The following is a 20,856-nucleotide window of genomic DNA, read 5'->3' as shown; positions in this document are numbered from 1 at the left end:
AAAAGACACAAAAATAAAAATAATGTTACGATTGAAGAGTGAAATTAAAAGGAACAAGAAATTTTATAAAAGGGTCAAGAGAAAAATTAGAAATTAAAACAATGAGGACTAAATTGAAAAATATAATATTACAAATTTAAATTGAATGATGAAATTAAAAACAAATAAACTTTTATAAAAAGACAAAGAAAAGATAAAAATCAAAAGAATAAAGATCAAATTGAAGAATATAATATTTGGCCAATTGAGATTGAAAGATAAGATTGAAAACAAATAAAACTTCAAGGTCAAGAACAAAATAAAAAATTAAAAGAATAAAGAATTATAGTAGAAATACCAATAATAAAAACAATTAAATTGTACTTTTTAAGGGAGGAAAGAGAAAAAAAAAATCTAACAACACGGTCGAAGAATATTTTTGAATATTGAAAGGTGTAATCTTTGTAATTACAATTTGGATGTCATATATAAATATTTTTAATTTTTTTTATTTAGCCAAATATAAAAATACTTCTAAATTCACTCGTGCAATTAAAAAAAAAACTATTATGAGAAGCCAAAAATACCTCAGGCTTAATTTTTATTTATTTCAAGGGTATTTTTTATAGTTTTACCATATATTTTAACTATTTATTATTTGTTATATTTGGTTAAATACCAAAATATCCCTCCACTTAAATTATAATAACAAAAAACCCATTATAAAAATATAAAAAAGGCTTCTAATGCAAGGTTTAATTTTTTTAATTCCAAAAATATTTTAGCTATTTTATTGTGTAATTAATGTTAAAAAAAAACTTATTTACCACTCGTCAATTTAAAAATAACAAATGAATTATGTGAAAATACTTATATACCCTTGAAAACCAGTGTTAAATGTTTTGGATGAAGAGTTGAAAGAGTCATTACAGTATTGCGGTGAACAATGTAAATGTCTTTACAGCTATAATGTTTTTCAGATGCTAATTAGCTCTTTTTAATTTAGTAAAGTGTTTTCGTTCTCACAATATATTTCTGTGTACAAAAACCTAACTATTTTGATGAAAACTACAATTGATAGGAAGATTTTACTTCATTTTTCTACCTTGAGAGCTTCCACGCATAAATAGACTGATGATTTCATCCCTCGATTCCAGATCCGATAACATCTGAAATGTAGACGAATCTGCAGAGAATCCTCTACCAACCATTTCTTCGATTAGTCGTCCTGCATTTGATGTGTCACCGTTTCGAAGAAATCCTTGGATTATAACGTTGTAAGTGCAACTATTCGGCAAGCAGCCATGAACAGCCATTTCTCTAAACAACTCACATGCTTCACTTGATAGTCCTCCTTTCAAAAGTCCACTGATCATGACAGTATATGTAACCACGTCAGGTTGTATTCCTTTAACAAAAAGATTGGAGAACAGTTCCCTTGCAGCTTCAAGCTTGCCAAAATTGCACATCCCTTGAATAAGGATAGTATAAATGAAAATATTAGGTTCTATCTTGCTCTCCTGCATTGCCTTGAGCACTTCGAATGCCTCATCCAAATGGCCTTGTTTGCATAAGCCATCTAGCACAATGGAGTAAGTCATCAAATCTGGAAGCAGGCCATAAGAACACATCTCCTCAAGAAGCTTCTGTGCATCCTGAGGTCTCCCATCCTGGCAAAAACCTTTCATAAGAGTACTATAAGTGACAGTATCAGGAGTCAATGCTTTATGAGACATTTCAGCAAGGAGTCCCTTTGCCTCATCAATCCTTCCACTCTTACAGTGCCCCTTGATCAATATGTTATAACTTTGAACACTAGGTGCACAACCCTGGCGATCCATGATGTTGACCAATTTTTGGGCCTCATCCATTTGGCTCTGCGAACAGTATCCATCCATCAAAGCATTGTAAGTGTTAACATTTGGTTCCACACCCTTTTCAATCATCGTTTCAAAAACACAACGAGCTTCTAAAATCATCCCTTCTTTAGAAAGTCCATCAACCAAGATATTGAATGTCACTGTATCTGGCATAACATTCCTTTCAACCATTTGCTTGAACAAGCTTGTTGCTTCATTTGATCGACCCAAATTGCAAAAACCATGCAGAATCGAGCTGTAAGTAACAACATTTGGTGAAATGCCCCGATTGACCATTTCAGATAGGAATTCCATGGCTTCAGTTATGAGTTTATCTTTGCAAAGGCTATCTATGATTGTACTATATACCACCACATTTGGCTTACAACCTTTTTCTTCCATCTTCTTGAGCAACTGGATTGCCATGGTCGTGCTGCCCATTTTGCATAAACCATTAATTATAGTACTATAAGTAATCACATCAGGTTCATACCCCATCTTTACCATCTCATCAAACAATTTTACAGCATCATTGATTTTGGCCTTAGAGCAAAGGCCGTTAAGTAGGGTACTGAAAGTGACATGATTAGGTTGAAGACCAAGTTTGAACATGTTACCCAAAACAGAGAAAGCAAAATGAAAATGATCATGGTTGGAGTGGCAGAAGCAGTTAATCAAAATGGTAAGAGTATACACATCAGGTCTGATATTTGACAAATCCATTTGTTTGCAGAGAGAAATTACAGTTGAGTAATGTTTCTTTTTCACGAGGGACCCTAATAACTTGTTAAATTCCACAACGGGTGGCATTGGACGCATGCTAAGCAACTCATTGAAAGAAGCAACGGCATCAGCAACACTATGAAGAGTGCTATAATTATTACAAAACCCACCATTGTTTCTCGAGGAAGGACTAATTTTGGTCGTAGAAGCTGTAGAAGTAGTGATGTGCTGGTGAATGAAGAATAAGAAAGAAGGGAGTTTAGGAAAAGTACCCGTTTCCATTTGTCGTTGTTGAAGAAGCTGAAAAGCAGAAGCTGTGAAGGTGCTTCTCCGCATCATCATCATTTGCAAAGCAGGAGCTGAACCCAAACCTGCTCCAGTCTTTCTCTCTTGCCGGTTCTCGGTTCTCACAGGGACTGAAACACACTCATAAACAAGTAGAGGGGCTTCTCCTTTTAGGGTTTTCAAAAATGGGGCTCATGATTAAGACCCAACGGACCATTTCTTTTTGAAGCTCAACAAGTCTCACACCTTTTCGTTCTCACTTGGTTTTTTTTTTTCCCAACTGTGCCATGAGATGATTCTCAAAACTCTTTTTTATTTAATTTTATTTCTATGAAAATAAATATTCAAAAACATTTAATAAATGTATTTATTCAATCATAATTATGTCTTCTTATTTATAAATTTGTTTTCTATTTAAAGTGGACATGACTTTTTTTTATCAACAACAAGGTTTTTCAATACAGTTTTAAAGAAATTAAAATAAAATTTGTGAAAATTCAGAAAAATATATTTTTTTAGATAAAACTTCTTTTTTTTTCAACAGAAAATACTTAGAATGAAAAATATTAGGTTGTACTCTCAACAAATTTCAATGTTCTGAATTTCTGATCTCATTTATTATTGTACTGATCTCCGTATCATTACTTGAAAAAATGCAATGAGTTGACAAGACATGTGAATAAGAGTAAAAAATAAAATAAAACTTGTTTTTTTGATGGATTATGATTTAACAGATAATTTGTGATTTAACTGTATTTTTTAATTTTAAATTAATATTTTTTTAGTATTTTTTTGTTTTTTTGGTAAAATTTTAAAAAATAATATTTTTTTAAATAAAAAACTTTAAAAAGTCAATTAAATCTAAAAAATATATTTTTGCTGAAGATGTTAAGAGTACACTTTCTAAATTTATAAAATGAGATCGTTTGGAATAGTTTTTTTTAATATATATATATATATATATATATATATATATATAATCTTTTTAATATATTATATCAAAAATATATATTATTTTAATATATATTTTTAAATGAAAAATATTTTAAAAAACAATCACTACCATGCTCTTAAATAATATTTTTTTTATTTTTAACATTAACACATTAAAACAATAAAAAACATTAAAAATAAATATTAATTTAAAATAAAAAAATTAAATATTAAAAAAAAAAAAAAAGATTCAATCTCAATTCCAGGCATATCCCTAAATCCTCAAAAGCAGTCCAACGCCTGATGGAGCAACATGTCTGGTTAAAAGTTGCTCTTCTTTATTTATTCAATGGCAATCTCACTTGTTCAAGGTGCAATTACAAGCAGACAATTTCGGCTTAACAACCTGTCCAGAGAACATACTGCTAATGGCAAACAAAATTTGGAGCTCAATCTAGGCGAACTCCTCTAGCTAGTGAAAAATGATTCAAAATTTGGGACTGCAAATCTTTTCTCCAATCTTCCAAGGACCGACCGTATCGGCCACATGCTTTGAGTGCACCTCTTCCATTTGACCTTCCAATCTCCTCATTCCTTTCCACAGCACCTTCACAGTAAATACAAGGAGCTAGTCAGATTTCACGAACAAAAAAGGCACATGAGTGCTGAACTTCTTTTGCAGGGACCCCCGATAAAAGAAGGAACAGTCGAGTCCAGATAGTGTTGCCAGCCTGTTTCTGGTAGGACCAAGCTAAAGGAAGAAATAAGTCAACACACACCACAAAAGAGAAAAACACACGGTTTGGGTAAAATACAGAAGGGAAACATGATTCCCTGAGAGTATGAAGCAGCAAAGGTCTGCCAACCTCTGACTATTGTCTTACACTTGCAGTCTAAAGAACTACATAAAACAAAAACAGACAAGGTGACATGAACAGGAAATCCAAATAATGATCTGACAGATAGCTGCATGAGCTTGCTCGGATGCAAATAACTGTAGAATCTCTGGTAAATCATTCTTGGTCACGCCTTCTGAGTTCACTCTTATAATGCAATTTTTTCGTTGATGGAAGACTCTAAACAAAAGATTCTAGAAATACAATCATTTTCTGAAAGAAATCTGAAGGATAAAGAGTACCGTTTGTATTTCTTCTTGGAACCACATGGACAGGGTGCATTTTTGCTAATCTGCCCACTCTTAGCCAAATTAGACCGAGCAAGATCCAATGGTGTCGATCCCATCAACTTCTGGACCTAGAAACAGAGATAATAATAGATGATACATCTTCCTAACATTCTAACTTCTAGAGAGTAATTGAAAAGAAAAAAGAACAGTTGCTATATTGCTCCACTACAGATCCGAGAAATAAAAATGGAACTAAACGATTGACTAAATCAAACACTTCATGTGGAAAAGAAGACTGAATTGATAAATAACAAAGCATATAGGATCATTTGGCTTAAAATCCATAACAAACAAGCCCATAACGTGACTACGCAGATTTTTCCACCTTTTCTCTGAAGAATAGCCCAACTATGAAAAATGTTCAATACCAGCAAAGGTTCAAATCATGGAGCTACGACTTCTGCTTTGAACAGGTTCAAATCACATGACTATAAAGATACAGAGTGGTCCTGAAAGACAACAAATTCATTTGTCTTCACAAATTTTGTAAAACTGAGCCAAAAAACAGAATTGATAGCAGGGCCTTCTTCTGACATTAACTAACCCGGACCCAGTAACATCTTACACATAGAATGACTTCTAACAGAGGATTTGATTCCTGATTTACTGGTATGGTTTTCCCATCATAGTGAATGAACAACCACCCTCATTCAGTAATCCATATTCGTAATCTTTCACAAAAACATGAAGCAGAAGTGTAGAAACTCTTTAAAAAGTGTAATAACTAGAATAAAATGCAAGCAACAGTACCTCAGTCATGTTCTTCGGCATTGGTTTCCCTTCTTCCTTTAATTTTTGCAACTTATTCTGTGCTTCTTTAGCCCATATAAACTTAGAAAGTGTACTCTCAACATCTGCTATTGTGCAATTACAGTGCTTCGCTGCTTCTTGTTTTTGACTTGTTTGGAGGTTCTACAAACAATGAAACTAAAATCATAATCAAACAGCCTACCCAGATGCCATGAAAAAGCAACATAAGATTAAATAAATTAAGAACCAAGAAGGGAACCAACCTTGCAAGCAGCATTCAATACACACAAAAATTCTATACATGACCAAAGTTATTAGGGATTAGAATATATATATATATATATATATATATATATATATATATATATATATATATAGGCAATGAAAGGCAAAATATGAGCAAATAAAAGAGATTAGAGAATTTTTTTTTAAAAAAAGGTGCATCATATAACCAATCATATGGCACAATCAACTTTGCTGGCTCATGATATTCAGCACTAGAAGATTTGAACCCTACACCACAAAACAATTTACTGAAATTATTCACAAATGTCTTGGGAGGCTAATGGCACATTACACATGAATGCATACATTGAAAGATGATTAAATAATTTAACCAGCAATCTAACCAGAACCCATCAAATAACAGAAGATTAGAAAAAATAAGAACAAACAAGGGAACCAATCTTGCAGGAAACAAAAAGGCATGCAAAAATTCTATACATGACGAAGTTTAATGGAAGAAAGTACTACAGCCATTTGAAGAGCTGTTAGAAAATAAAAAAACAAGAGGCGTATCATGGAGTTAATCACAGGATGCAATCAACTTGCTGGCTAGTGAATATTCAGCACCAGAAGATTCGAACCCCCCACCAGAAAACACTTTGCTGCGAGATAGTGAAATTATAATTGTAAGGTCAGAACTATAAGGTAGTGTTGAAAAGTCTTGCTGGCAAATGGCACCTTCAAAAAAAATCACATAAAGATGATCCCCTTCATTTGGTGTCCAGCCTTGATTTTACTAAAATTACCCATCAAAGTATCCCCTAACCCAAAATATTAATAAACCAGATTGCATATTTGCTTCATACTATTCCAACTCATCATTTGAATGACAGAAGATACTCTACTATTACTAAAGAGCAATACCACAGCAATTTTGCAGTAAAGGGACAAAGTTAATAAGCAGATCCAAGCCGTGCGTGGTAGTATATAAGAAAGGCAGCTATAAAGGGACAAACCAACCTCTCCAGTGGGATCAAGTGCACCTAGATATCGAATTATTGCTTCCTGCTTTTCAAAGGCACTAGAAAAAGTCGCTTCACTGCTTCTACCAACGACGAATTGCTTTAGCGATCCAACCCTCCTCGCATTCTTCATCCCATCTGCAAAGCCTAAAATCAAAAAAAAAATCAAAACTAACAAAAATAGCTTTCATTTTAATAGAACCCAAGTTATTCATCTATTTGAAACACACCCTCAAACACAGAAGTTACACTTCAAGTTTTTCACTTTCACTCTCAAAACACAAAAGGGAGTTCTAAAAACCAAAAAATTAAATCAAATCAAACACTAAAAACCATAAAATTTGCTGATTACTGGATTGAGAACTAACGTGACAGGCAGTGACGCAAGACTTACTGAGTAACGTGAATGACTCTGGGGTGTCTTCAGTTTCTGCCTTTTTTCCAGTGAAGACACCTTTGATGGTGTCCATCCATGAACTCACTGGCGCAGTGGAGGAAATCAAGCGGTGCTGTGACGTAATGAGGTGACTGTCAATGTGAGAATAGCTTAAGGAGCACAAGGAGAGAAATTTAGGGTTTTTCTGGGAAATGTTGAACAGAATCCTTGGAGAATTCATTGTTCTGTGGATTGGAAATGAATTTTCGAGAGATTTTTTTTTCTTTCTATTTCTGTGTCTGTGTTTTTGGAATTAGGGTTTAATGGATGCTTTTTTACAGGAGGGTGGATTTAGGCATGGTGGTTAATTGAATCAACAAATCTTGTAAAACGACGTCGATTTGTTGGATTCTAAAGAGGATAGTAATTAAACCTGGCCTAGCACAAAATTTGAATTATTCTCTGTGTGTGTGTGTCTATATATATATGAACCGCGCTTCATTATGGTTTTTTTTTTTTTGATAAAAAATTACATGTGTAGATTTTTTTAATATATTTTTTTAATTAAAAAACTTAAGTGAAAATAAAATTTTTTATGTATATATATAATTAAATAAATTAAAAACTATGTATATTAATAAATAAATAAAATAATGATAACTAACAGTAAAAATAAAAATTGAGAGATAAAAATAAATCAAAATATTTAATGTTGTAAGCGGGGATATGTATTCAATTGTGTTTGCTAAATTTATTTATTAAAGTATTTTTTCTATTCAAGCAAACAATAATAGAAATAAATAAATAACTTAAATTGATTGAATAAAAAAAAACATTATGTAAGATTACACATATTAGAAATATCATCTGAAAATAATTTTATTTTATTTTAAAAAATAAAGTTAATTTAGAATAAAAAAATTATAAATAAATAAGAAATTGTTAGATAAAAGAATAACAAAAATGGTTTCTAAATAAGAAAGCTTATAGAAATCAACAAGTTCATGTTTTTTTTCTTAGGACTGACCGACAATGATAAAGGGAGAGTCGAATTAGTCATGTTTTAAGTTGGTACGAGGATTTTATCAAGGATATGATATATGGTGTAATTAGGATATAAATGAACAAGGAAAAATAGAAATAAAATATGATAAAATAATTATGTGTGGCTAATCATTTAGATTATCAATAGAAAATTTAAATGATAAAGTTATATGTAATATATGGCTAATTCCGTTAGAAATCAAAATGTAACACTGAGAATGAAAAATTAAATATAATGGTGATTTTTTTTATTGTTACTAAGTATGTTAAAATAATATTGATTAATGAGAGAATTGATTCGCAAGGGATATCTTGATAGATGTGATATTAACCCGAGCCAGAAAATGAGCTTCTAACATATCAGGTAGATGGCCAGTACTTAGAAAATTGTTACGTTATGTTAATGTTGTTATCATGAGATATATTTATTTGTTCTGATATTGTTATGTAAATAAGCAATTAAATTAATGATGGAAGAAAATGAAGTACATGAGAGAAATATTTGACTTGCTACTCCTCAAAAGAGACTAATGATGTCAAAAGACTCTTGACATCAGCATTAAGAAGGGATGTAATTAAGTAATTTAAAAGAATCTGACTAATTATTGTAGGTATTTGGACAACTAACAATATCAATGAATTATATTGATATCAATATTTTCATTAAAACTTGATTAATTGTTTTTGAAGGGAGGGTAATTATGTTAAGAGGTTTTCTTGACATCAACATTTTTAAATAATAGATTTAATATACATGGAAAATGATTGATTAGTAATTCCAAACTAGGATAACTAATAATATTAATGTGACATATTGATATCAACATAAATTTCAAGTTTTAATTAGCCGATCTCTAGCAAAGGAGGCTAATAGTGTTGATAAAATTACTAGCATCGATAATGTTTTAAGAACAGAGAAAACAAAAAAAAAGGGAATTTACATTAACTAAATTTAGAAATTAAGGAAAACAATAGTATAAAGAGAAAACTAGGAGATCACAGATTTTCAAAAGAAATAATGTGGACTAGATATCAAAAAAGGTGCAGTAGTATGATTATATTAAATAAAAAATAATGATTAAATAGAAATAAATCAAGGATGTATAACTAATAATTTTAAAGATTAAACACTACTATAGTTGTTGTATTTTCATAATAATTATATTTGTCTTGCAGGCCTTCTTATTTGCGACAAGAATAGTCTTTTACGTATCCTATTTTATTATTATAAACTATAAATAATATGTACTATTTTGAGATGGATTGTAATCTTATTTAATTATGTATTAATGACATCCAAACTCTATTTCGATGCATGAATATGAACAGACAAAATTATTATATATTTAAAATTTTATTCTTCCTTAGATTGCATAATTAATTGTGAATATAATTATAAGTGTTGAAGTGAAATGATGAGTATTATCAATTACATGTGGTGAAATCCATAATAATTGGATCATAGTTTGATATTGTGTATAGTTGTAACGAGAAATTTTGTCAAAATTTTAATTGAAAAAAATTATATTTCGAATAAGTATAAATATGCCTCTATTCAATTATTTTGGGACCATTGCACTCATGCTTTTTTTTGTCTTGTTTTTTCTTTTCAAAAAATCATAGTTTTATTTTGGAGGTGTTTAAATGATTGTATCATGTTTTTGAAAATTTTTATATATTTTAGATTTAAATTATTTTTTTATGTTTTTAAATTATTTTAAGAAATTAATATTAAAAATAAATAAAAAAATAGTATTTTAATATATTTTTACATTTTATTCGATTCCATGGAGAGTCCACTAGCATCTTCCATAATCTCAAAATTCACTTATTTCATCCCATAATCATAATTTAAGACAAAGAGCCTGTTTGTTTCTGCGTTTTAAAAATATTTTTGATAAAATTTAAATTTTTTTTATTTTTTTATTAACTTCAAATTAATATATTTTTAGTGTTTTCAAATCATTTTGATGTGCTGATGTTAAAAATAATTTTTAAAAAATAAAAAAATATTATTAACATGTATTTTAACATAAAAAATTATTTGAAAAGCAACCTCAACTAAACTGCCAAACAAACCAAAAATGCAAGTCCCCCAGCTTGCAAAACACAAAAACAATGTACTGTATAGTGTATAGTATTTGAATTCCAATTCCCCAAAACGACACAACTTGCTTGTAAAGGACTCGAACTCATCAGTGTTTCTTATTCCTAAAACGACACAGGTCACACATTGAACTTTACAGAGAAAAAAATAATAATTTCATTTTCATCCAGCATCAAGCAAGAAGCAGAGAGAAGAGGGGAGCAGGGGAGCAGGGAGAGGATGGCACTGTCAACAGTAACATATTCACCAACACAAAAAGGAATAGTAATTTCAATTCCAACGTTGGTCCTTTCTGTTTCTGTAGGAGCAATAATGCTATTCTTTCTCTTATCTTCGCTCTCTACATGTTCATGCCCTTCTTCTTTGCAAAGCTTTAATGATAATAACAATGGTCGGGGTGGTCTTGGCGAGGTTGATAAAAAAGAGAGAATATCTGCAACACAAGAGGATATTACATGGATTATGGATCAGATCCAAGCTAATGGCTTACATATGCAAGATAATGTTCTTCGTAAAGGGATTAATCCCCGTACTAGAGCTCAACAATTACAAGATCTCATTCAGTAAGTAACTCTCTTTTATGTTTTTATATGGTTTTTTGAGTTCTCGGTTTTCTTTGTTTTGAATGGCTGTGTATTGGGTGTTGATAAAGTTTGGATTTTGGGTGGTTTTTTTGGATGATGTTGTATTGTTTGGTGGAAAAGATGGAATTTCTAAGGATGTCATATTCGTTAATGTGTTTGGGCTGTGGTACCAAGTTGGGTGCTTCATTTGAGTTGCACATTTTTAATAAGGAAAGGTGTTCATTTTTTTAAAATCTGTTTAATCCTGCAAAATCACAACCATGTGTGTTTGTGTGCGTGATTTCGTGAGTGAGTTTTTCTTCCCGGGGTTTGGACATTATGTCGGTGCTCCATTGCTATCCTGCAAATGTTATTGTCAATATCTCTGCACTTGATCTATGTTTGATAGACTGGAGTGAGAGGTAATTAATGTATTGGAAGGAGATGACGGTATTCTGGCGAAATGCAGTGTCATGGAAAGAAGTAAGAATCATTTGAAAACATACACAGTAACACATTTGACTTGATTTGATTTGATTTGATTTTGGGAGTTGAGTTTTTCTTCACGCACACTCTAAGTGCAATGTCATAACTTCTAGTAGTTAATGTTACCGGTTTCTCTTATATTGGCTGTCCCTAAAAAATTGAGCATGTCTTTGTATGTTTCTGCATGAAAACTCAAACTTAGAAATTGGTATTTTGTACATTTTAATTTCAGGGTGCAGGAATGATTTTTAATTGATTTGAGTCCTTTTTTTTCAGGTTCAAGGGCATATCACATTATGAAGGGCTAGTGTCAGATAACCACACTGCTCTCCCATGTCCTGGCGAGCTACTTGTGGAAGAGCATCATAGCAACTATGGGGAGCCCTGGGCTGGTGGACGCGATGTGTTTGAGTTCCTTGCAGAGTCCAGCCACCTGTCACCCAATTCACGTGTGCTAGAGATTGGGTGTGGAACACTCCGTGTTGGCTTGCATTTCATTCGTTATCTCGTCCCTGAGCACTTCCATTGTCTTGAAAGAGACGAGCTCTCTCTGATGGCTGCATTCAGATACGAGCTTCCCTCTCAGGGTCTTTTACACAAGCGTCCTCTGATTGTGAAAGGTGAAGACATGGATTTCTCCAAGTTTGGTTCTGGAGTTGTGTATGATTTGATATATGCTAGTGCTGTGTTTCTTCATATGCCTGATAAGCTTGTCTGGGCTGGACTGGAGAGATTAGTGGGCATGCTGAAACCTTATGATGGCCGCATCTTCGTGTCACATAATATAAAGTTCTGTTCAAGACTTGGAGGTGAGGAATGTACTAAGAGGTTGACCAGTCTGGGACTCAAGTATAGTGGAAAGCACACACATGATAGCTTGCTGTTTAATCACTATGAAATTTGGTTTGAATTTAGGCGGTCTAAAGCTTAGAGCCTGCAGAACACTCTTTCTGGTTTATTTGGATACAAGATGAAGCCTCCGTGATTGTTGTATACTAGTTTTGTTGCTCCTGATCACTTCCTCTTCAACATCCAGTTTATAACAGTAAGAAGAAAGAAGGATTGGTGACCTTGCAGGTTTTTGTTTGGATTGAACTTCTCTCTGAGGATGGAATGGGAGACTTTCAATGTATGCTTTACGGAAAAAGAAATGGATGTAACTTTGATTTAAGGATTCAGAGCTGATTTGAAAAGGTCCGTAAGGTTATGAAATTAAATTATGCAACGGGTTAGTCCAAATTTGAAATGCTAGCTAGAGGGCACACTTTCTTTTCAGACATTCTATGGCTTCTTGATTACTAAAACTTGTAATGTTAATGCACAGTTTGTAGCTCTTGAGAAGGTCCTGAAACTGAATGTATCTAATGATTTATCAGTGCATTGTGTTGCTTTTCTCTTCCAAAGTTATCGTCTAGACTGCATCTGGCCTGCTAACTTTAAATTGCTTAGAAGCAAAGCATTTTAAACTGGCCAAGACTGAAGCACATGAGCCTGCCACTCTGCCAGTCCTCTTTTGCACTTGCATCATATTCCATACTACCACAGAAAACTTAAGCTGTAATCGTGTAATGGAAGAGAAATTTGGGGGATATAGAATGTACGAACATTGAGTGGACAAGGCAATTACAGTGAATGGGAACTCCAAGGAGATGTATCCAGTGTAAAGCATTGTTGAAAGAGCAGAAATCAGTTTCATACATGTGGGAATCATATCAATTGAGCAGCTGAGAGCTGGAATTGCTCCGCTGACACCGCATACAGGTCATGAAACATGTTATGAAGCTAATCAAAAGACCAGAAAGGTGTGATATAATAAACAATATGATGTTAATAAAATCTAAACAAAGATCAGGCACGCATCACGCTACCATGTCCATGTTAATGAGTATTTAACAATTCTCATCAGACCTAACCAGGTCATCAATCATGTGACAACAGGGATACTGTAAACAAATAATACAACAGATCCCAAGTTCCCAAAAAGCCTAAGCAAAACCCCCCATCACACTGTGATACACAACACTCACTAAAAAAACTCCCTCCAGATCAAAGCATGGAATCCCACACACCCTTTGTTAAGCACCCAACTGGAAAAAAAAAAAAAAAGGATCCCGGTCCTGCATACAAAAAAAAATTAAAAAAATCCTGAGGCTTTTCTCTACCCTTAGATTAGATCAGACATCCTTCTTCTGTGACGAGAAAGCGTAGTTCTCAAGTTCGGATCTGATGAAATAACTGTCTTGCTTCGAGGCAAGGAGTCCATCTTCATCTCCGGGCCATTGCATTTGGGACTCTCTGGGAGCAGAGGTTTTGTCTCGCCATATCTTGACTTTCTATTTGACTCCTTTAAAATTGCTCTAAAGCGAAATTCTGAATAACTGAAGGACTGAGAAGCTGAAAATTGTAATGAACTTCTTGTTGCGGATCTCAAACTTCTTGCCCGCCCAACAACTAATTTTTCTGCAGCACTTTGCCTTTGCCGACTAGCCACAGTAGAAGTCATGAATCGCGGGAAAGGACTTGTCATATTCCTCCTAATTCCTTTGTCAGTAACTCGAGATGTACTATTGACTTCCTTATAGTCTTCTTTGGGACTTATAGGTGCATTCTCCTTGTCATCAGGAACATGATAAGTAGTTGACAAAAGCTCTCTGTTTTCACTCAACAGGAACTCAGCCTTCTGTACTTGATACCTAACTTTCTGGCACTCTTCTTCGGCTTCTCTCATTTCTACTTCGAGTTCCAAAATCCTCTTCTGCCTTAGCATGTTTATGTCCTAACCAAAGGCAAATGCAAGTGATGGATGTGAACTTTTTGTGACAAGATTACTGACAGTTGTGAAAGAACTTTACAGAGTTGTACCTCTGTTAGATCTCGATAGGTCTCTATCGCTCTTGCTCTATTTGCAAAGCTTAAAGAACAGATTGTCTCTCCAACATCTTCTTCACACGGGCTTATATGCACAAGCATTAAAACCTTTGAACTATGACCTAAAGCAATAGAATTTAAAGATGTTAGGAATTTTCAAACTATCGAGACAGTAAAAAAACATCACCCAGAAAAGAAAAGGAAACGTATATTTGTGTTTGCAATAGCACTTTATTGCATACACTCTACAGCATAAATAGAAGTCATGACCATGTAAGGAATTTAGCTGTCACTACTAGCAGTCTTCAGACTCCACACCTTTATAGTTTCAGGTATTAAGAACCATTGAGTGCTATGTGAATTTCAATAGAACTGAAGTTTTTGGTTTTCTGTTCGTGCAGAGGTTTACCTAAGGAATCTTTGAGGATTTGAGTTAACTTGCTGTTTCTGCAACCAAAGAAGTGAAATTTAAAATCAGTTAAATTAAATATTGACAAGAGGACAGAAGCAAAACCTCAAAAGTCCTAACTTGGTTGCAATCATAACTTCGTAAGCAAATAGGGACCACTGCCAGCTTACCCAGCAAAAAGGAAGGCATCATTAAAGCTGAAAAACAAACCCAACTAAAAACTTGCCTGTAAGGCACATGGCCTCTCTTCCTTCTTAGAGCAGCGATAACATCACCCAAAGCGGAAAGAGATAGATTTATGGCCCTTCCCTCATCAAGTGTCTGTCCGGTGGCCCCTGTCTTCAACAATCGCTCACTTCCTCCGAGATCAACCATCCATAGTTTGCTCACTTGTGCTTTAGCTTTTGAATCATCTCCATGTCGAGAAATGGTGATCCTCATTAAGCTAGATATATAGAACTAAACAGATAACGGAATTGTCGAACGAAATTAATCAAGCAAATAAGTTTGAAAAATAAAGGAGACCCTAAACCCACCAGTGTGACCTGCTTGATGTCTCATTGACATTAGTCCACGAAGTAGATCTAGCCCGCCTGCCCTTAGCATACCACCATTTTGCCTTTGCAGTATCAGGTATTTGGACCTGTGTCAGACCTTCAACTTCAACCATTCCCTTTGGATCTGTTTGAATATTTAAACTGCTCTAGTATAGTTAGCCAAAACATGTTTACATCCTATAAAGGCTTCAATTTGATTTTTGAGTTTGCGTTTCATTTGAGCATCAGGAGTATATAATTACCATTTTGCTGCAACCTCATGTGTCCTACTCGCCACTTTGGGAGCAAGTAGATCTCTAAGATTACCCATGTAAACCTCCAGCATGCTCATTGAAAATGTTATAGATGAGTTATCCAAAGAGGCTTGACGAAAAAGCTCTTCAATAGCTCGAGGAATGATCCCAGCCTGGTTATTTGTGCCATCCTGGAGAATGATTTAACCCTTAGTCATCAATGATCAAGAACATGCATTTAATAACAAAAGTACAAGAGTAACACATTTCAATCTGCCACTGACCATTGTAAATGTCTTGCCAGTTCCAGTTTGACCATAAGCCAATATGCATACATTGTGCCCGTCAAGTGCAGATCTAAGGATAGGTTCAACCTCAACAAAAACATCTTCTACAGAGTTTTCAAGGGCAAATAGACTCTTAATTCAAATGAAACCAAAAGGAAAATGATTAAAAAAAACATATAATTAACCGTAGAATAAAGCACATTAATTTGGACACCAACCTTGAGTAGCTGCTTGATGAAAAACCTTATCATATCTGTACTCCTTCCTAATTCCAACTGATTTAACCACCACCTTCTCTAACCCAGTTGAAACGGGTTCGTGAATTCTTCTTCTATCTGACAATAGGAACGGTCTCACTCGACAAAATACTCTAATGCTGCCTGAAAATCAAAGCCAGAATTAGAATAGGCAAAAACATTGTCAAAAGAAGAACTCCATCTTGAGACCAAACAGTAAATTCCTACCTTTAATATCCAATATCTTATTTAATGCTTCTCTGCGCTTCTTGTCCAACAATCTCTCCTTCTGTTTCAACCCTGCGATCTCACCTGTAAATTCAATGCAACATGGGAAACTTATGGAAGGAAAGAACCTTTAAACAACAGGTAACTACAACTAAATACTTCAAACTTTTACCTTCTAGATTCGATATAGAATGCCCAAGCTCGCCCTTTTCATGCTCAGGAACAACATTGACATCGGTATAAATGGTTGAGTTAGGTAATGGTGGTGAATCCATCAACTCAGATTCTAACTGGAACGCATCAATGTAATCCTGGTTTGGTTCCATTGGCTCCAACTTCTCTTTTACATTATCTAGAGGCAATGAGATCTGCTCCATTTCACTAGGAATGAACATTTCTAAGCTAAAGAAAGTTGAAAACACAAACCCTTTTCGAGAGACGGCAATATTGATACTACAAGCTCACTTCTTCCTTAAAGAACACACCAAACCAAAACAGAGTAAAAATGAAGAAACAGCCAGAGCTTTGAACTACCTATTCCACAGGATTTGCTGTTGGACACTAAAAAAAACTCTTTACACCTCATAAAAACTAAAGTAAGTTAGTAATTTGGAGAAACTTCAACATTAACAACAACAGAAAGCAGTTTGAAGTGTATTTAATAAACCAAGATGAAGTGTAAATGAAGCCATGTCTCCAAAAAGGTAACCCCAAAAAAACAAACGCAAGAAACTGGATTCAAAAACACAAAAAACCCAGAAAATAGTAAATCCCAAGATCAAAAAAATTGTGGAGGTGAAGTGGAATTGATAATGGGGTGATTGAATTCAAAAGAACCCAGTAATTAATTAAGCAAAGAAAGATGAGGACTTAGTGCCAGAAAACATGGAGAAGTCAAAACCTAAGTGCAATTTTTTCAAGAAACCTGAGCTGAGAAATTTTGGAAGCACAAGAGTTGCTTTCAATGATTGAACACTGCTTGGACCATGATTTGGACTTTCAAGTCTTTAATTTGTAGTACACTTTCAGAGACACATTGGCCAGCCATTAAAAAACTACAAAAAAAAACTGTGTGGGTCAGATGGCTTGTAAGAATTTCACTTTACTAATTGTGTAGATAATAGATTAGTATCATGATGTGGATATGATTATTATTAAGCCAAAGATTTGTTGGTTTTCTAACACTACAACTTGCAAGCAGTTTGATTTTCGTGTAAGAAATTATTTATCCTTAATATATTAATTCATCACGAAAGATGACGGGGAAAAAAATAGTATTTACTTTACAACGAAAATAAAAGGAAAAGTATTATCATGACATCGCAATTTATATTCTTATCAAATAAATTAAATAAAAAAATTACAATAACTTGAAAAAAATAAAAAAATTTATAACTCAATTCTTAGTTAATTAAATACAGATTTATGAGATTAGATAAAAAAATAACTTGAATTAATCAAAGTTAGCATAACAAATTTATACATCGAGTAATAAAAATCGAGATAATTCAGATTAATTTATGAAACTCGCATGCACTATTTTAGTGAATAGTGAGATGTGTGTAAGTGTATCTTTAATATGGTATCAGAGTCTTGATAATCAAGCGATCACGAGTTTGAATCTCATCATTTTCATTTATTTGATAAAAATTAAGTATGAAGTAATGTGGATCTCTACAAGTTTCAAGTCCAAATGGCTTTTATTTGAGGAGGTGTATTAGAAAATAATATAAATCATATCACAGGATTTTATCTAAAAGTTTAAACTATTAGGTTGAGATGATTCTCTGACAAAATATATAGTTTTAGTTTTTTTGTTATTTGATAGTAAATGCACAATTTGAAATAATAAATCATTTGATAATGTTTTTGAAATGTATTTTTTTATTTAAAAATATATTAAAATATTTTTTTTTACATCAACATATCAAACCTTTAAAAAAACATTCCAAAAAATAATTAAATTGATAGATACAATAAAATAAAAAGGTAAGGAGGTTATTTTATCAATACACCAACCGAAACCTGTGTTTTGATATTTATTTAAAAAATGCATCTCAAATTTCAAAAAATATCTTTCTCTTGCTTGATTGGATTCATATAGTAAAAATTGTATTATTATTATTATTATGGGACTAGAAACCCTCGATTTCAAACAAAAAGAGGCAAGATTTTCTTTTTTATTATGGTTGGTCGAACTGTAAAAGTCCCTCTCTCTCTCTCTCTTTTTTTTTTTTCCCCTTTCTTTTCAGGGTGGAGCGTGAGGAGCGGAGGTGAAAAGGTCAAATTGAAAATGAGACCGCTTTTCCAATTTTGGAATTTTGTTTTTATATATATATTCCACGTGGGGCAACAGTGTAATAAAAAAAAGGTAAACGGACCTCGGATTCTCTGGAACGCTCCCAGCCTACTATCATCTGACAACGTGGCATGATTTGATCTGTTCGAGGTTGGTGAGTAAGTAGTCTCTGGTGCAGCAGATCATGATTCCTTGGTAATTTTTTTTAACTGTTTGATAGAGATGCACAGACTACTTGCCGTTAACGGAAAGCTGTAATAAATGGCGGGTAGAGACTAGCCATTGGATTTTTAATTTTTAATTTTTAAATATTTGTTTTTTGGAAGGCATGGGTTTCCCCACAAAGTGGATAACTGCTAAACAGCTAAAGTAGTAGTTGGAAGTTGGAAGTTGGAATCTTCTTAAAGCAAATTCCACTATTATCTTTCCATTATTTTATGGCTTTTTATCCTCTCGATTTCAAAAGGAGTTTTTACTGCAAATTTGATTTTCCTACACACCACTCACAAACATGATGATGATGTTTGTTTACTCGGTGGGTTTGCGTTTGATTTTGCTTATTTTTCAAAATAATAATAATTTTTATTTGAAAAAATATTAAATTGATAATACTAATTGATTTTGACTTTAAAAATTAAAAAAAAATATTATTTTAATATATTTTTAATTAAAAAAATATTTTTTAAAATCATCATGAGCCATACCACCAAACACGCATTTAAAAGTTATGAACATCTGTGAATTATTTGAAGCTAAAACTTTGTTGAAAAGCTTGGATGGGGTGAAATTAATGGAGGGAATAAAATGAAGAAAAAATATATTTTTTTAATTTAATGGGATTAAAATGGAAATAAGAAATTAAAAGGTGAAACTCTTACTATACTTGCCTTTAATTTGAAACTAATGAGTTGATTTTACTAGGTGAGGCTTGTAAGTTTACTGGTTTTCCACACATTTTCCTCTTCAAGATTGAGAGATTCAAGAGCATGGGTCATTAATGAAATTCCATTTTTTGAGACTAATAAATTGCTTTTACAATGTTAAAATTATAAATTTATTATATTCTCTCCAAAATAAAAAATTGGAAAGTGAGGACTTCGGGAAAAAAAAAAAACTAGCTAAATTGTTGATGCGAGGGTATCCATTCTAGGATGGGAATCCTAGGTGTTGAGATTCTCAATGGGATAGTCCGTATAAAATATACTAGGAACTCATTATAAGATGATCTATACAAAAGGCTCATTAGGCTCTCAATGGAGATGCTATGATCTAGTTGGATATATTAATAAATTTGTTTGCTATTGTCTATATGTGTTTTTAAAAGTAATAGATATTAGATAAATTATTCCAATATCAAAACTAGAGATCTAATATCCATCTTAAGATGGAAACCTATAACTTTGATGAAAAAATTGTTAGAAACTCGTGATAAAATATGCATACAAAAAGTACTTTAAGTTTCTAATCAAGATAATATGATCTATAAATAAATTTATCCGGTATCATCGTTCTAGATTTTTTAAAATATTTGATAATAAACTTCATTGAATTTATTAACATTTAAGAACTAATCTATTTACTTTTAATTCTATTTTGACATTTTTATACTTTGATATATTTGAAATCAAATCCTTGTATTTTTTTTCTAAACTAGTTTGAGGTATATAGACTAGTTTGTGTTGTGAGAATTTCTTGGTTTAAGATCCTATATTTATATGGTGTTTAGAAGTTCATTGACAGTTGCTTTTTAAAATATTTTTTATTTGAAAATGTATTAAAATATTTTTTATTTTTAAAATTATTTTTAATATTAGCACATCAAAACGATTTGAAAACTCTCAAAAAAATTACTTTGAAGCAAAGAAAAGAAATTTTTTTTAATAAAAAAAACACCTTTGTAATTCAAAAACAAATAAGATGTGATCATCAAGGATTAAAAATTTGCAAGCTATCAAATTGCATGACTTAAACTTGGAATTTCCTACCATCTCTAGCCAACTAACAAAAATTATTATAATGTTTCTTTTAATTGTAATTGAAGTTGTGTTTTTGAAAAATTTAATTTTTTTATTAATAATTTTAAATAGTTTTAACATGTTGATATCATAATTAAATTATTCCTGAGGCATTTGTTTTCTTATGCTGATAAAGTCAAAATGATTTAAAAAGAAAAATGGAATTGAGTCGTGTCCATATTCATT

The 20,856-nt window shown here is 32.5% G+C and overlaps 4 protein-coding genes across 5 annotated transcripts; 1 reads left to right on the top strand and 3 right to left on the bottom strand.

Annotated features, from left to right (window-relative positions):
* Positions 1-859: 859 nt before the first annotated feature.
* Positions 860-3,107, bottom strand: LOC133669550 (putative pentatricopeptide repeat-containing protein At1g12700, mitochondrial). The gene has a single exon (XM_062089740.1). It carries the CDS (start codon positions 2,904-2,906, stop codon positions 1,068-1,070), a length of 1,839 nt encoding a protein of 612 aa, XP_061945724.1. The 5' UTR covers positions 2,907-3,107; the 3' UTR covers positions 860-1,067.
* A 990-nt stretch (positions 3,108-4,097) lies between these two features.
* LOC133669250 (uncharacterized) lies at positions 4,098-7,707 on the bottom strand. The gene is made up of 5 exons (XM_062089312.1): positions 7,357-7,707; positions 6,961-7,109; positions 5,716-5,877; positions 4,918-5,033; positions 4,098-4,386 (listed from the first exon to the last, which is right to left on the bottom strand). The coding sequence occupies exons 1-5, from the start codon at positions 7,577-7,579 to the stop codon at positions 4,368-4,370; spliced, it is 669 nt and encodes a 222-aa protein (XP_061945296.1). The 5' UTR covers positions 7,580-7,707; the 3' UTR covers positions 4,098-4,367.
* A 2,829-nt stretch (positions 7,708-10,536) lies between these two features.
* On the top strand, positions 10,537-12,941 carry LOC133669664 (uncharacterized). The gene is made up of 2 exons (XM_062089889.1): positions 10,537-11,052; positions 11,815-12,941. The coding sequence occupies exons 1-2, from the start codon at positions 10,709-10,711 to the stop codon at positions 12,467-12,469; spliced, it is 999 nt and encodes a 332-aa protein (XP_061945873.1). The 5' UTR covers positions 10,537-10,708; the 3' UTR covers positions 12,470-12,941.
* Positions 12,942-13,343: 402 nt separating this feature from the next.
* LOC133669663 (kinesin-like protein KIN-14U) lies at positions 13,344-17,460 on the bottom strand. Of its 2 annotated transcripts, XM_062089887.1 has the most exons (10): positions 16,529-17,460; positions 16,357-16,440; positions 16,111-16,272; positions 15,890-15,996; positions 15,615-15,796; positions 15,352-15,513; positions 15,042-15,260; positions 14,816-14,853; positions 14,401-14,528; positions 13,344-14,314 (listed from the first exon to the last, which is right to left on the bottom strand). In XM_062089887.1, the coding sequence occupies exons 1-10, from the start codon at positions 16,749-16,751 to the stop codon at positions 13,703-13,705; spliced, it is 1,917 nt and encodes a 638-aa protein (XP_061945871.1). In that variant the 5' UTR covers positions 16,752-17,460; the 3' UTR covers positions 13,344-13,702. The 2 variants fall into 2 exon arrangements, with proteins under 2 accessions (XP_061945871.1, XP_061945872.1); XM_062089888.1 differs by lacking the exons at positions 16,357-16,440; positions 16,529-17,460 and having other exon boundaries at positions 15,890-16,024; positions 16,111-16,268.
* Positions 17,461-20,856: the final 3,396 nt, after the last annotated feature.

This window comes from Populus nigra, chromosome 12 (assembly GCF_951802175.1).
Source record: "Populus nigra chromosome 12, ddPopNigr1.1, whole genome shotgun sequence".
Taxonomy (NCBI): domain Eukaryota; kingdom Viridiplantae; phylum Streptophyta; class Magnoliopsida; order Malpighiales; family Salicaceae; genus Populus; species Populus nigra.
The sequence above is the reverse complement of the archived record's forward strand: the minus strand, read 5'-3'. Positions and strand labels throughout refer to the sequence as shown.